General features: G+C 52.1%; 4 protein-coding genes across 4 annotated transcripts; 3 read left to right on the forward strand and 1 right to left on the reverse strand.

Annotated features, from left to right (window-relative positions):
- Positions 1-1,677: 1,677 nt before the first annotated feature.
- On the forward strand, positions 1,678-4,848 carry N7515_001912 (tyrosine protein kinase SWE1; the record flags this gene model as incomplete). Its single annotated transcript, XM_056662656.1, has 1 exon — positions 1,678-4,848. One exon carries the CDS (start codon positions 1,678-1,680, stop codon positions 4,846-4,848), a length of 3,171 nt encoding a protein of 1,056 aa, XP_056524769.1.
- Positions 4,849-6,080: 1,232 nt separating this feature from the next.
- N7515_001913 (putative mRNA splicing factor RNA helicase (Cdc28)) lies at positions 6,081-9,437 on the forward strand (the record flags this gene model as incomplete). The annotated part of the gene is made up of 1 exon (XM_056662657.1): positions 6,081-9,437. The coding sequence occupies one exon, from the start codon at positions 6,081-6,083 to the stop codon at positions 9,435-9,437; it is 3,357 nt and encodes a 1,118-aa protein (XP_056524770.1).
- A 398-nt stretch (positions 9,438-9,835) lies between these two features.
- Positions 9,836-10,235, forward strand: N7515_001914 (cytochrome b5-like heme/steroid binding domain-containing protein; the record flags this gene model as incomplete). The annotated part of the gene is made up of 2 exons (XM_056662658.1): positions 9,836-10,012; positions 10,158-10,235. The coding sequence occupies 2 exons, from the start codon at positions 9,836-9,838 to the stop codon at positions 10,233-10,235; spliced, it is 255 nt and encodes an 84-aa protein (XP_056524771.1).
- A 621-nt stretch (positions 10,236-10,856) lies between these two features.
- Positions 10,857-14,845, reverse strand: N7515_001915 (putative nuclear migration protein; the record flags this gene model as incomplete). The annotated part of the gene is made up of 2 exons (XM_056662659.1): positions 10,857-11,710; positions 11,779-14,845. The coding sequence occupies 2 exons, from the start codon at positions 14,843-14,845 to the stop codon at positions 10,857-10,859; spliced, it is 3,921 nt and encodes a 1,306-aa protein (XP_056524772.1).
- Positions 14,846-16,710: the final 1,865 nt, after the last annotated feature.

Here is a 16,710-nt window from a genome sequence, read left to right on the forward strand (position 1 = left end):
AGATCCGTGGGACTGTGAAGTTATTCTGCTCCAATAGCTTCATTAAAGATATGTACAATAGGTGCATATACATTACACTATTTGTATTGAATATAGAGAGATGGCATAGAGAGAGAGACGGAAAGACGGAGTATAGAAATCGAAGAGAGGGAAGTAGTTAAAGAGAACGAGTACGGAATCTCATACTTTCACAGTTTGGCTTCGAGTCTAACTGTCTACATTTAACAGTATGATGGCCCGATGGGCTTGACATAGTTGCCTAGGTAGCTGTTGGTCTTTCTCGCTTTCTTTTTCTCACAGGTCACTAACTGGACTCTGATGGATCAGATTGTGGAATGTCAAAAGGCGAAACGACAAAAGTGGGGGTCACGGCACTTGAGGCAAGGGATGTTTCGCGTGGCCTAAGTGCGAACTGTTCCTATCTTTTCTTAGGATAAAGGCATTGAATATTGATGATACACCTTGAACTAAAAAAAGCAAAAGAATGAGAAGAAATGTCTCGGTACTGCGTATATTCTGGCAATAGTACGGAGAAATAGTGCAATACCTGCTGTGTACTAGATTGTACCCCTCTCTTGTGTTCATTCGGGTGGCGTTTATCTTACGGACCCGTACTTTTCAAAAGACACGCTTCATTGGATTCGCGTTTTTTTGTGTTTATGTGTTGAAAACTGAGAATTTCAGACTGTTTAATCAACTTTTTACTTTTCCTATTTATTTGTTTCTCTTTTACTCCGTATTTTTCTATACAAAAATCAATAAACGTTTGTGCAGAAGGTTGTTATCAAAGTCTGTTGATGATTACCTAAGTATTTGTTTATGTCACAATCACGCGTCACCCTAATCCACATCGGGCCTCGACGATCAACAACGCGACTGCGCGTTAATCAACGAAGTCGAGGACCAGCCTTTCCACTTTTTGTTTCAATATTCAACTCAATAGCATTCTTGGATATCCCCATCCGACATCCTACCTATCCAAAATCCACCTCAAAACCTCTCCTTGGAACACGAGTCCTTGCAATCACCTACATACCAAACACCATAACCCCTCCTCGACTCGGCCTTTGCCCTCGTGGGCTGACCTCACCGTTTGGTATCGGGGGATCTACCCCTTGCAACCAGCACTCTTTTATCCTTGGAACAATTTGAGAATTCCGATCCTTAAACACTGCCTCGATCTCTTTCTTTCTCTCTTCTGAAAGTTTGATTTCCATATCGCGTGTGAAACATTCCACGCCTGTCGCAAGAAACCGGGAACAACATCCGAGTGGAACGGTCATATACATTGTCCACTGCGCCTTCCCCCGTGTGTATGGGAGGGTCCAAGTGAATTCCATAGAATACGCGATGAGTGTGTGACCAAGTCACATTTCGCCTTGCCACTCACACCTTCCCCCAATACTTTCGACATTCCAGAGCGTGCGCCTTCCCTGGGCAGTCTTGCTCGCTCTTTTCATCCCGGCTTTGGTGTGGACGCGTTGTTGATCTTACAACGCGTCAACTTCGTCGGCACTTCCATCTATTCGAATTTCTAACTCTCAGATCTTTTGGGATATCTACATCTCGTCCAACGCGTCTTTAAGTGAACCTTCAAGACTCCCGTGTCTATTTCCCAATCTGACGCGCTCTTCATTCTGGTCTCGTTGCGCGGCACATTGACACATTCCTCTGATCATGGTCGCGACTATTTCGCCGCACCGGGACTCCGGTGGCACCCTTCATCTCTCATCGCACTCAGGCATCCATCACGTCGATGCCAGCTCTGCTATCCGCCAACTGAGGCGCTCACTTTCGCGCTCTCCATCGAAGAGCTCTAACTTCTTTTTCAACCCGCGTACTCAGTCCCCCTCCAAATCCACCTACATCTCTTCTCCCTTGTCACCTTCAAGACGCGCGTCACAGAACAACTTCGTTCTTTTCCCTCATCAGTCACCGCTCGCTGTGCCTTATCCGCCCAGCGCAAAAATAAGTAGGCCGGCCATGCGTCGACGCACGTCACCCCGCAGTCCAGCCAAACGCGTCCTGAGCGTTTCGACGGACGGTGGCAACGCGACTCCAACCCAACCTGTCTCGTTCCCCCCAGGCGAGGAGAATGATTTGACCCTCGATGACCTTGTCCCGTCGGGTCAGAGTACCACTCCAGACAGCCCTTGTTTTATCAACACTTCTGCGCCTCTGACTGAATCGACTTTTTCCCCGCGACCGACCTTGTCGCGTATCGAAAAGCGACGAAGTGGCACTTTTGGCACAATTGCAACTGGCAGTCCCCTGAAGCGCAGTGACGGAATTATGAACTTGGATCAAGCATCGCGAGGTAGCCCTGCTGCAAAGCGACGCAGCGTGCATATGCCCAATATGTCAACCGAATTCAGCATTTTTGATAACGAAGTCGAGAATACGACTCCGGAGGGGTCTCCATCTGCAAACGTGATTCCCTCTTTCCCCACGCCAGTTCAACCCTATAGTCCATTTGCGACGATACCCAAGCGTTCGTCTTCTCTGCGACGCTCGACTCTTCAGCAGCGTGGAGAGCGGCCTCTATTTGGGCGACCCAAGGCGATGGAGGATTCAGCAGAGGCATCGCCGCCTGGTACACCATTATCTGTCAGGCCGCGAAAGTCATTTGATAGCAGCCTATTCCAGCCAGGCAGCGAGAACATATTCTCTCCTAGACCTCCAGCCAGCCCTCTCTTTTCTTCAAACACACCTGCTGACCTTCCGGCCAACCCCACCATCTACACTACTCAACCTCCCCGACCCGCTGCTCATCCTCTCTCTCGCACCATCACTCAATCCTCTTCAGGATCCAGCCTCGATGATTCTCCGACTCATGAACCGGTTCATAAGCCGGAAGTCCGACGACCAATGTTTAATTTCTCCAAATCTCTCCCTGCCGGGGCTACTCGTCCGGCTCCGGTGCGCAAGATCACTCAAGAGAACTCATCGGAAACATTCGCTACCCCAGACAACTACAAGCTAGTGAAGCCCCTCCCGGCGGCATTCATGTCCACCGGTCTCATTTCCAAGAAGAATCGCAATGCGGAGGAAAATCTTGGTTTCAGCAAGAACATGCCCGACACACCGTGCAAGCGACCTGTGAATATTTTCACCGCTGGGCCAAATCCCGCGGATCGACTGTTCGATAAGTCTCGTCTCTCTCAGCAATCAGATGCCGGTTTCGCCTCGCCATTCAACGCTCCTCCCACCAGCTCGCGTCCCAAGCCAAGTCCCTTCGCTCGAGGCATGGGGATCTTTGGCGGCAGTTTCAATCGCCCTGAAGCCTCGCGCCGTGGAAGTTTCGCCAGCATCGATGGCGACGAACTCATCCTCGCCCAATCGCCCTCGTCCCGACATGACAGCCAGCCTCTGAATGACGATTTCCCTCCTACCCCCACTAAACAACCTTTCCTCCCGTCCCGCACCTTCCCTCCCTCTACCTCTCATCTGTCCATGGAACGACTGTCTGAGACGGCGAGCCCGTTACACGACAAGTTTTTGCAGGCATCCCCTCATACCCCCCGCGATAAATACTTCCCTCCTGACCCAAGTGGTCTATCGATCTCTGTACCGAATGACCGCCATTCAGTGCAGGAACACGAACTTCCCGCAACTCCAACCGGCCCGCGTGACTCTTGGGCATCGTTCAGACGCCCCAGTCTTCAAATCAGTGGCTATCATGCTCCAGACGTGGACCCAACTTTGACCTCCCGCTTTGACAATGTCGAGCTGATTGGGACTGGCGAGTTCTCTGAAGTCTACCGTGTTGCAAATCCTCATGACGCCTCCTTCCCATCTGTGTTCTCTCTCCCATCCAGCGAACCCAAATCGCCGTCCTCACTACCACACCAGGTGTGGGCTATCAAGAAGAGCAAACAGCCTTATATGGGATTGAAGGATCGTGAGCGCCGAATTCGCGAGGTTGATATCCTCAAAGCTTTGACAAACTGTGACCATGTTGTCTCATTCATGGATAGCTGGGAGAGCAATGGGCATTTGTACATTCAGACAGAGTTCTGCGAAGAGGGTAGCTTGGATGGCTTCCTGACCCAAGCCGGCCTGAAGGCCCGCCTTGATGATTTCCGCATTTGGAAGATTCTCCTCGAGATGTCTTTGGGGCTGAAACAGATCCACGATGAAGGGTTCATTCATCTTGACCTGAAGCCTGCCAACATCCTGGTTACCTTTGACGGGACCTTGAAGATTGGTGATTTTGGCATGGCAACCCGCTGGCCTGCAGAGGATGGCATTGAGGGTGAAGGTGATCGCGAGTACATTGGACCCGAGATCCTTATGGGCCAGTTCGACAAACCTGCTGATATCTTCTCACTCGGACTCATCATTTTTGAGATCGCCGGAAACGTGGAACTTCCCGACAACGGAGCGTCTTGGCAAAAACTCCGCAATGGCGATATGAGCGACGTGCCCAGCCTTACCTGGAGCTCGGAGAGCAGCATCTTCCGCGATGCATCTGGAAATCCTATCTCCGAAGAGACGTCTTTTGAGGAGCTTTGTACCTCCGACCTTGGTGGCAACGTACTCAATGGTGACTTCTTGACAAGTCGTCAAGTGAATAACCCCAAACCACAGCGACTCGCAAGGAGCGGCGAACTGATTGATCCGCCTGATTTTATGGTCAATGCCAATCACCCCCACGCGTTGGATGGCATTGTTCGATGGATGATCTCACCCGAACCCCAGAACCGACCCACGGCCGACCAGGTCTTGGAGACTTATGGGGTCCAATTCATCAACCAGCGACGTCGCGCAGGCGCCACCGTCTTTGAGGGTAACTGGGGCCCCGCTGACGAGATTTTGGCCGAAGACGCCGAGATGATCGACGTGTAATTTAATATCTCTTTCAACATTGTGCATATGGAGGGTGTTCCTGATCTTTCTTCCGTTCTTTTCCTTTGTGACTTCTTGGCGTTCAACCTCGGAGCATTCTCCTATTCCTTTCGTCCTATCCTATCTTTGATGCCATGTTCTACGTCACGACTTTATTCCCTCTCTATCCCAATCTTCGATGGTCGAAGCTGGCGCTTTGGGGCGGTTTCGATCCTTGCGGCTTGGATCTCGGCGTTACCTTGAGCACCTGTCTCATCGGTCTCTTTCTTTTCTTTTGTACGATTCAATACCTCGCGTTACGAGATGCCAGGATGTACCAACATTGCAGGATGCTTGCTTCTGGGAATGGTCAATGCCGTTCTGCCAATTTGCCGTTTTCATTTTATCCTTTCTCTTGTCTTTGGGGTCACTCCAGCTTGATTCTTTCCAAGGCTGATATCTGGACTGACAGCACTCCTCGTTTGGCTTAGGAACATCACTGCTATGTTTGCCTTTTGCTTCGTTTTTCCTGCCTTTCTTCTGATGATCAATGTGTGCCCTCTGGGCAGTGACGACCCCCTATCCATTTTCTTTGAGCGCGATCTTTGCTAGTTTGGTCTCTTTGGTTGAATACCTGGGTCCCATGTCTGTATAGCAATTGTGGAATTACGAATGAAACCAATATTTTATCTACACGTCTGATGCATTGATGTGATCTTGGAAGTACCTAGGCAGCAGTAGACATGTAGTTGAGTTCCATGCACTGTGTTTTCACCGTGTGAGGTCATAAGCCTGGATGTTCTAAGTAGCCAACGAGTTTCTCGGTGATTTTTATAATTATTTTACTGCTAGGTTGCATTGACTTGGAATGTAATTCACACCTTATACCTAGGTTGGTCTATGTTGTAGTGTTGCCTACCTGCCTTACTCCGTACACTTGCAGAATATATTTCCGCGGTCCCCGACGCCACGGGATTTCTTGGCATTTCTCGCAGACTTCTCCAGCTCTTCTTCTTCTTTATACGACTGATCTTGCACTCTTGCTTTTATCTTCCCTCGCCGGGTTCAATTCCCTCCCCCTCCAGCGTTGAACTTGAAATACTAGACCCCTCACAATCTGTGCAGCATGCGCCACTCCTAAGACGGACTCCACGATACCCACACCTTACCTCGCAACCTCACCAAGAAGCTCCCTAGCAGATCCCAATTGTTCAATTTCAATTTATCCCTTCTGAAAGTTTTCATCGCGCATCATGGATCACAGAGCCTTCGTTTCCGACAATCTCCTCCGTCTAACGGGCGCGTCCGAGCCCACTGTCGTCGATTTCGTGCTCGCGACTGCCAGCTCATCCAAATCGGCCTCCTCCCTCCAAGATACACTAGCATCATTCCTTGATGGCGGTGATACCAGCTCAGCGGACATTGATGCCTTCGCCCGAGAGCTCTATGGCCGCATGGGCAAGGGCGCACAGCCCAGCGCGTCTGTCTCCAAACCCGCGACGAGCAAGGAATCTACGAAGAAGAAGTACCGCTTAGTGGATATGGGAGAAGACCAACAAGACGTTGCTACATCACTCGGGCCTACAAATGTCGAAGCAGAACGGGTGCGACAGAAGAGACAAGACAGGGATACCGTTAAGGACAGGAGCAGGAGCAAGCGCGAAGCCGAGCCTAGAAGTCGCGGGGAAAAGGATGACACACGAAAACGCGACCGAAGCCGCGATGCAGAAAGCCGTGATCGGCCGCGGACCAGGAAGATCCGAAGGAAGGACTCACAGGAATTTGAAGATCGATGGGGTGACGAAGAAATGCCCGAAGAAGACATATATCCGGAGGAATTTGAAGAGTCGCCCTCGAAGCGCACCCGACTCGACGACGGTTCCGCATCCCCAGCCGCCAACATCGATCCCCAGACGCAGGAAGAGATCGATCGCCAACGAGATCTTCGCGAACGAGACGAGTTTGCCAAACGACTGGCCAATAAGGATAGCAGCAAGTCTAAGAAAATCGTGGAGGATCGAACGCGTGATAGTGAGGCTGCCCGGCGACGGGCGCTTGCTGATGATGCCCGCGCCCGGGCTGCAATGATGCCTGATCTACGAGAAAGGTCTCGACAGGAATACCTGAAGAAGCGTGAGACAGAACGGTTGGCGCTGCTGCGGCGACAGGTTATGGAGGAAGCCGCAGAGTTGCGCGAGAACCCGAATTTGACTCGCAAAGAGAAAGAGGAATTTGCACGCAACAGAGAGGTTCTGCGCCTCGCCGAAGAGCGCCTTCGTATCGATGACTATCGCGATGGGTATGAGATGCCATCTGACTACATCACGGAGAAGGGCAAGATCGACCGGAAAAAGAAAGAAGAAGCTCTCTACAAGAGGTACGTTGAGCGCGATGAGATGGGCCAGGAGCGATTCGTCACTGAGCATGAGGAATGGGAGCTGGAACAGGCTGCCAAGGCCAAGGCCCAGATCAAGAAGGCCGAATTTGTGGATGAAGGAGACTACGAGTATGTCTTCGACGATTCGCAGCAGATCAACTTTGTCATGGATGCGAAACTCGAGGGCACTCAAAAGCCAATGACAAAGGAACAGCTACTGTTCAAACAGCAGGTCGATGAAGCGGAGAAGAAGGCTACCACTATGGAAGAAACCCGCAAGAGTTTACCCATCTACCAATTCCGTGACCAGATCATCCAGGCTGTGGCTGATCACCAAGTGCTGATTATCGTCGGCGAGACTGGTTCTGGAAAGACCACACAGATCCCGCAGTACTTGCATGAGGCTGGCTACACTAAGGATGGTCTTAAGATTGGCTGCACGCAGCCACGACGAGTAGCTGCTATGAGTGTTGCCGCCCGTGTTGCAGAAGAAATGGGCACCAAGATTGGAAATGAAGTTGGTTATGCCATCCGATTCGAGGACAACACAAGCGACAAGACCATTCTCAAGTATATGACAGACGGCATGTTGCTGCGAGAACTGTTGACCGAGCCGGACTTGAGTCAGTACTCGGCCTTGATGATTGATGAAGCACATGAGCGGACGGTGCCAACGGATATTGCCTGTGGTCTTCTCAAGGATATTGCCAAGGCACGGCCGGATCTGAAGCTGCTCATTTCGTCGGCGACGATGGATGCACAGAAGTTCCAAAAGTACTTCGACGATGCGCCCATCTTCAACATTCCTGGTCGCCGATATCCCGTCGATGTGCATTACACTTCGCAGCCCGAGGCCAACTACCTTGCTGCAGCAATCACCACGGTTTTCCAGATCCATGTCACGCAAGGACCTGGAGATATCTTGGTGTTCTTGACTGGTCAAGAAGAGATTGAGGCCGCCGAGCAAAGTTTACAGGAAACGGCTCGAAAGCTTGGGAGCAAGATACCAGAGATGATCATTGCTCCTATTTACGCGAACTTGCCATCCGAACTACAGACCAAAATTTTCGAGCCAACACCGCCCAAGGCGCGAAAAGTAGTACTTGCAACCAATATTGCCGAGACCAGTTTGACGATTGACGGTATCGTCTACGTGATTGATCCTGGATTCGTCAAAGAGAACGTGTTCAACCCTCGCACGGGCATGGAGAGTTTGGTGGTGACGCCGTGTTCGCGTGCCTCGGCCAACCAGCGAGCCGGACGTGCTGGGCGTGTCGGACCGGGCAAGTGCTTCCGCCTGTACACCAAGTGGGCGTACTATAACGAACTGGAAGAGAACACAACCCCGGAGATTCAACGAACTAACCTGAACGGAGTAATCCTCATGCTGAAGTCGCTGGGCATTGACCAATTGCTCGATTTCGATTTCATGGACCCGCCACCAGCAGAGACCATCATTCGCGCGTTGGAGCAGCTATACGCACTCGGGGCACTCAACGACCGAGGCGAGCTGACCAAGGTTGGCCGGCAGATGGCCGAGTTCCCGACGGACCCCATGCTCGCCAAGGCGATCCTTGCCGCCGACAAGTACGGATGTGTGGAAGAAGTGCTTTCAATTGTGTCGATGCTAGGCGAAGGCAGCGCACTCTTCTTCCGTCCCAAAGACAAGAAGATTCACGCGGACAGTGCACGCAATCGCTTCACCATCAAAGAAGGCGGAGATCACCTGACGCTCCTGAATGTCTGGAATCAATGGGTCGACTCAGACTTCAGCACCATCTGGGCCAAGGAGAACTTCTTGCAGCAGCGCAGTCTTACGCGGGCACGTGATGTGCGCGACCAGCTCGCAAAGCTGTGCGACCGCGTCGAGGTCGAGGTCAGTACCTGCGGGGCTGCAAATATCCAACCGATCCAGAAGGCTATCACGGCTGGATTCTTCCCGAATGCAGCGCGACTCCAGCGCGGCGGTGACAGTTACCGTACAATCAAGAATGGACAATCGGTCTACTTGCATCCGTCTAGTGTGCTGATGGAGGTCAACCCGCGCTGGGTCATTTACTTTGAGCTGGTATTGACTAGCAAGGAGTACATGCGCAGTAATATGCCGTTGCAGGCGGAGTGGCTTGTTGAAGTTGCACCCCATTACTATAAAAAGAAGGACTTGGAGAGTCTTGGATTGGATCGCAAAGTGTCAAAGGGGCAGGGGGCGGCTGGAGAGAAGAGCCGTGAGTAGAGGAATAGACACATATGGAATTCAGCGGTATCATATGTTTTCTATGTTTTCATCTTTCAATGTTCTCATTCGACATTGTTTACTGTCCATAAGAATTCAGCGGTATCATATGTTTTCTATGTTTTCATCTTTCAATGTTCTCATTCGACATTGTTTACCTGTCCATAATTATACTTCCTGTGGCATAAAATAAACACCTGAGGCATCAAATCCCAACCAATCACCACGCGACCAATTCAAACCGCGGCAATCAACGTGATCCTTGTTGAACCTCGGGACCGGCGGCTTCTCCGCTTTCCCCCAGATTTTATACGTCACTCAACACCTCTCTCTCTCTCTTTCTCTCATTCTCTTCTCTTCTTGTTGTTACAGTGTACTTCACAAATATCACCTCCAAGATGTCTCAAACCTTCACTCCCGCCGACGTGGCTGCCCACAACTCCGCCGACAAAGGCCTCTACATTATCGTCGACAGCAACGTCTACGATGTGACCAAGTTCATCGATGAGCACCCCGGCGGCGCAAAGATCTTGAAGCGCGTAGCCGGCAAGGATGCCAGCAAGCAATTCTGGAAGGTGTGTATCCTCTCTTGCTTCTGCAGCTTTGACAGCTTCTGTCTCTATTTTGCCAAGAAGACGCAGAATGCTGCCATTGTTGCGTGATCGATCTTGCCTAGTCGGCTATCAAATACAAGCACACCACTAACTAACACCGGTTTAGTACCACAACGAGTCCGTGCTGAAGAAGTACGCGCCCAAGTTGAAGATCGGCGAAGTCAAGGATGCCGCGAAGCTGTGAACGAAATCTGTTGGAACAAAAATCTCTTTTATAGATTTGTTGGCGGACGATCAGCCCATCGGAAGCCCGCCACAAATCACGGTTCCAGATGTATTTACGCTAGCGAACGTTATACCCGCGATTCGAGGTTGACTCTTTGATGGATTAAATAGAGAATAGAGCTGGATATATGATTTCTGGTACTACATAGGCCTGACCTGGGTCCTTTGCTCGTGGGAAACACATATACATCACGTAGAGACATATAAACACGAAGAATCAATCCAGAGCTCCAGGGCTGGCTGGTCTGATATAAGGATATGAAACGCCCTCCGCTGCACGTGATATCCAAATCAAAGTGGTAACAAGTAAGAGGTGAGTAAATCGGAGAATGAACTCGCGCATGTGGGGAGTGACAGAACAGGTCGTGAAGGTGCTCATGTTTGGTGTACACAGAAAAGCCACGGAGAGTATAACGTGGCGATGGGCCTGCGCCAAGGAGGTACTTGTTCAAATGAAAAAGAAGGAGGGAGAAGGGAAAAGAAAGAAAAGAACATTGAAGAATAGGTATATGATAAGTTAAGAGTGAAATAAGGAAAAAAGAAAGACCAGAGTCGAAGAGAGTATAAAACTCGTAAAGAATCAGAACCCTCGGAACGGATCATCAGGACGATAGGAGAACTCGCTGCCATTCACCGAAGGCGTATCAAATTCATACCGCCTCTCACTCCACTGACTAGAAGAAGTCTTGCGGATATGGCGCTGGCGCGGAGGCACACGTGGAGCACGATTGATTTGCTCCGCATGGTGATCGATGAAAGCCTCCATGCGCATAGTGCCTATGTCAAACACGTTGCTGCCTGCCACGCTGGGGGCGCGCCCACTCGCTTCGGAGGTGCGGCGACTGCTGATGCCAGGAGGCAGACTTGGGAGCTGCGTGGCAGGGTAGTGGAGATCCGAGGATCCCGCGCTGTGTGAGGAAGGCATGGTGCCCTGGCTGGAGAAGCTGCGGAGGGTGTTGAGGGCTGGTGCGCGGGGGGCGGTGTTGCTGCGCTTACGGTTGTGGGAGGAGAAACGTGGGACGTGTGGTGCGTCGGCTGCTAGATCGATACTACCACCTGGGATTTCGGGGACTGGGGCTGGAGCGCCGGCGCTGTTGAAGGAGCGTTTCCCCATGGGCTGTGGGCGGGGGCGGCCCTTTGCGACACGGATGGAATCGCGGATTGGGTTTCGACGGAGACCAGCATGAGGCAGGGAAGGGGATTCTTCTTGGGGGACTGGAGGGAGAGCTGCTAATTCTTGGAGGCCCACTGATGAGTGGCTGAGGAAGGATAGGGCCGTTAGCCAGATGTAATGGCGCTCGATGGTCAGCGCTGTGAATTTCAGAGCGCGCTGTGGTGTTAACACCAAGATGGAGCGGTTGAAGGGACTTGAAGAGTTGGTGCCCTTGGGTAGAGGGTTGTCATCTTTGACGTCCAGGACAGATTGGATGGTGACTAAATTCGGAGGGTTCTGCGTTAGCTGGCTATCCCAACCAATTCCAGTGGTTTCATTGGGGACTTACACTTGCGACCACTCTTGCCGAGTAGGGCGGGTCCACTTGTAGGTTGTTTGCTACTCCACATTATGGAGCCTTCGTATGGGGCAAGCCAGACCCATCGCTTGTGCCGCACACCACTATTGGTGATATGCGCAGACACTTCGTCAGGGTTTTTACCCTCCCAATTATCCTTGGACTCGCCCATCCCGAATGACTTGCGTCGACGGACATATTTGAACATCCACTCGCCAACCATGGTTTGCGCAATGGCATCAACAACACTGGTCGGCTGCACGCCGCCAGTAGAGTCCTTGCGCTCACGTTGTTCATGGCTCCAGTTATAAGATGGTGTAGAACGATGCGCCGGGCGCTTCGGAGCTGGGTACCGCTGGCGAGGTGCCGTAATTTCATCGAATGGCATTGGCGGAGGTCGATAGGGTAGGTATGTGGGGCTTTCGGGGGAGAAGGTTGAGATCGATCGTGAAGGAGAAGAGCGAGTTTCTGGGCGGTCCGTGGGATCCGACTGGGACATTGCTGCAGCGGATCGAACGCGGCGGAGGGTTGGCCGACGGACGACAGCCTGACGACCGCGATCCGAGAATTGTCTGCCCGATGAGCGAGTTGGACTTGGGGGACCATCGCTGCCGTTGAGCGGGAGATTGCGGGAGCTTAGGCGTATAGGAACTGGGAACGGCGGCGCAATGCTTGAGCCTGCACTGCCACTGTCGATACTTGGCTCGCTAGGAGTCCGAGCACGAGATCTCTGGTGTGTGGCGCTTCCGTTGGAAATCATAGCCATCTTGCGCATGTGAGGCTGGCGAATACTCGAGGCCGTACCAGATCTGGGAGGAGCCCGGGAACGGCCGATGTCAGGTGGCCTGGACTCTGGCGAAGACATCTGTTCGTCCACTTCGGGAAGAGCCATGTCGTCCAAGCTAGGTCTCGCTGCCGCATTGACGAGTTTGCCACGACTGACAGTATACGCAGCGAATGGACGGTTGAGGAGCTCATCATCAGTGAAGATATCACGCTCTCCAAGAGGGCCTTCTTCGTCACTGTTGTGTTCAAATCCGGCGAACAGACTGCTAGACCGCAAAGGTCGTCGAATATTGGACGTGGTATCGTCTGAGAGCGGACCATTGTCATTGTTACCTGGATAGGCCTGCACGTGGTCTGGACCAGGCACTCTCGGAGACTTAGCGGGACGATCAGTGGCGAAATGTCTCTGGTATTGTGTTCGCTTCTCAGACCGTGGCGGGAGAGGGGGCACAGTATAAGGCTCTAGACTGGGTTCTCGAGTTTTAACGCGAGGTAGCGGGTCTTGAATAGCAGAGGGAAGAAGAGTTGTAGGAACTCTGACAGGGAATTCGCCGAGACGGATATCCTCGGTCTGGATGGCGACGGATCGACAGTCAACAATTGCCCGGAAATTGGCCTGGCAGGCAACGTTCTTGGTCTGTGGTGGAAGAACAACGCTGTTCCGAGGCGAGGAGGGTTCTGAACCAGGCGGGTGAATGGCGATCATTGGGATGCCCATCGGCTGTGGTACATCATCCGGTGACAAGCGGGTATGTTCCTCGCTTTGAGCGACTTCTGCCGCCGGGATAACATCAGTTTGGGTAGCCGCCGATGCCATTTGCACCAGCTCTGGGGCGGGTTCAATGGATTGAGACGGCGTGTCTGCCACCTTAGGCGTCCATGGAGGGCTTGGAAGTTCGTCCTCGGTTTGACAAGAGCTAGAAATCATCTCGGTTGCAGTGGGTAGCGTGACACAGTCCATCTGCACATTGGCTCCTCCGTCAGATTCTGGTGTCGTGCCGCCCAACTCCGGAATATCGTCATCTACGGTCTTTGCCTCTACCGGAGGCGACGGAGGAGGCGAATATTGGATTCCAATATCGTGGTATTCGGCGGCCCTGTCAGGTCCAAGACTCACTGGGCTAGCTAGCCCAAGCTCTCGGGCACGGAACTCTATGGCAGTGGGTGAATCGGAGCTCTGCATGGAAAGACCCAGAATCTTTCTGGCCTTGAAGGAAACACTATGCGACCCCTGTGAGTGAACGGACATTGGTCGCTCTTCGGGAAGCGTATCTGGGGAGCCGAGAAGTTCATCATCAGAGGGAACAAACTCATCTTCTTCATCAAAGTCGAGTTCCTCGGCCAGGTTCAGACCCGAACTGTTCTTCACTCCAGGTGCAAGACTCATAACAGAGTAGCGCACATTGTGGAAACCAGCAGCCTCCTCGCCGTCATCCGAGCTGACGGTGGTCACGCTCGTGCGTCGGCGACCCAAGCTACTAGAAGCCACGCTGGCCGTGTCACTTTCCTTATTCTTGTCATGGAAAGGCTTACCATTCTCACTCGGCTGTGAATGTGAATGGAGAGTCGTCACTTCCTGGGCGGCTGCGACCTCTTTCAGGACAGTCTTCAAGCGGCCCTCAACTACGTGGACCTTGCGCTCCAGGGCTCGGCGTTCATCCGCCCATGACTCCTGATCGCGACTCCAAAGTAACTGAGTCCGTTCGACCTCCTCTTCCCGACTTCTAATTTTCTTTTGCGCTTGCTCGAGTTTCTTACGAACATCCCCAATGTTTTGAATCGCTTCATCGCGCTCCCGAGCCAACTCGGTCATCGCAGAGGAACTTCCACCTTCCAAAAGTTGGATCTGGTGTTTCAATGAGCGCCCTTCCCACGTCGCCTGGGACAAATTCGCAGTTAAAGCCTCATTTTCGTTCCTCGACTCGTCCAAGCTATCTTCCAATCCATCGATTGCTTTGGTTTTGTTTTCTATTTCCCGGCGCAGGGAGAGGATCTCCGATACAAGAGACGCATGGAGGGTCGGCGTGATCCGCCGCGGATCGAAAGGTGATAGGGTATCTTCGATGAGATCATCTTCGTCGGTTTGTCCGTCGGGGGAGAATGAGGGCGTTGGGAGGCCGGGCGGAGAGGAGGAAGGTGCGGGGGAGGAATCTCGCCGGCGCATTGACGGTCTCGATCTCGATCTTGCTTTCGCTGGCCCTCGAGACCTGGATCTTGAGGATGGTGCTGGAGATGGGTCGGCCATGGAGGACGGTGATTGCATGTCGGCCATTATCTGTTCGTACACTGGATGAATGGCCTCAGACCATCACCCGGGCTCTGCTGCTTGGGCTAGCCAGAGCACGTCACGCAGCGGATCCCATTAAAATTTATCGTGACTGAACCATCCAACTAATGACCCATTCGAAACTGGTGTCGGTATGCGAGGTATCTGGGCACCGGTCTCACCTGTGTTATTGACTGGTTGGACACGAGATGAGGGGGATAATCAGCGTTGGGACCTTGTGGGACTTGGTGGAACGAACAGGTCAGCCACAGTTACAACGCAGATGGAAGATGCATGCTCGAGGGGAAGGGCCCAATACCGAAATTTGAATATGCACGGGAAGACGCCCTTAACTGTACTCACAGCACAAACATAGATCCGACCGTCTAGGACACGAGAGAGCGGCCCCGAGGGAAGTGGTCGATCCCGGAAGGAAACAGATCAATCTGAAGGATGCGGTCTTCGAGGGCGATCGCGATCGCTAGGGAGACTCGAGATCCAGTAGATTTACGAACGAGGCAACGATCTGAGACGAAGACTCGAGCTTAGACCTAGATTGATTACCTTAAGCTTGGGAGATTGAAAGGAAGTCTTAGGGGACTTAGATCGGCCTTGCGGCACACATATCGGAACATCGCCGGATGCGAGGGGACTGCCTGGCGCATTAAGGGAAAAAAAAGTCCCAGGGGCGTTCGTTAGGGGGCATGGGGAAAGCAGAGAATCCACCCGATTAGCCCGCAGGATAAATGCTCCACTGCAGCTGCCACCTAAGACACTAGTTGAAGCATGATTCGCTTGGTGTCGTATCCTGTAACATGCTATATAACGGTTGGATGGCCTGTTCCGAGAGATATGAAGGCCAACGAGAGAAGATACGACACAAACGGCAAAGCGTCTTCGTCGGGGATATCGAGAATGAAGCTGTCAGATCGTCGGCATGTTCTGGAAATTAGGAACGAAAGGTAAAATTAAAATGGAACCACAATCTCCAGAGATGGCAGATCCTGAGTCTGCCAGCCCAGAAGAGGAAAAGAGCATCATGATTGAGTGCACATCGTGTTCCGCAAGGTAGATTGTCCTTCGAAAGAAGCTAATATTCAGTTGAGTCCAGCATGGGGTAGGCGTTCGCGACCACACGCGTCCAGCTTAGGACTCCACTGCGCGTCAGACGGGGGGGTCTCGCGAAGCTCACCGGCTGTGCTAGGAAGATCACCCCCTATTTCTTTTTTTTTTGGCAAACAGCAGCGCAAACTAAAAGGCATCCAGGCAAATGAGAAGACGAAGAAAAATCTTTGAATTGACCATTCAGATCAGTTCCACAGACGCTAATATTGCTAGCGTGTTTGAGAAGAATATTAAATGGCTGGCGTTGGCGGCACGCTCGTAAGCTTTGGGCGATCGCGGTGGGCAAGGTTGAGATATGATTTGTTTCAGATTCCCTATGCATATCGGAAGTTGGTAACGTCTTTCTGCGACCACCAGAATAACTTGACCAGAGCTCACAGGGCGGACATGGCGGACATGGCGGATCAGGGGTAAAAACTTGAGATCCATCCGAGGTCCCCACAGAGAGAGCTTCATTATTATTCATAGCAGGAACCCACATAAAGCCGGAGAACCAAACTCCGATTGTTTTGATGCAAAAGTTTGGTACGCGTCCATGACCTCGGTTGGGTTTTCTCCTGCCTTGCGTCGCAAGTATCGGCAATGCGCACGTTAGAAGTGGAATAATTGGCAATTGATGATTCCCACTCCATGTCTAGACTCTTCACTCTGCCCCCCAAATCATTAGAAATCGGACTAGGGACGGGGATGACACGGAGGAGTAGCAGATTGCCGTGCCCCACTGGCCTCAGGGGCCATCACCACGA

The sequence above is a fragment of the Penicillium bovifimosum genome (assembly GCF_028826915.1).
Source record: "Penicillium bovifimosum strain IBT 22155 chromosome Unknown utg000002l_segment0_segment0, whole genome shotgun sequence".
Taxonomy (NCBI): domain Eukaryota; kingdom Fungi; phylum Ascomycota; class Eurotiomycetes; order Eurotiales; family Aspergillaceae; genus Penicillium; species Penicillium bovifimosum.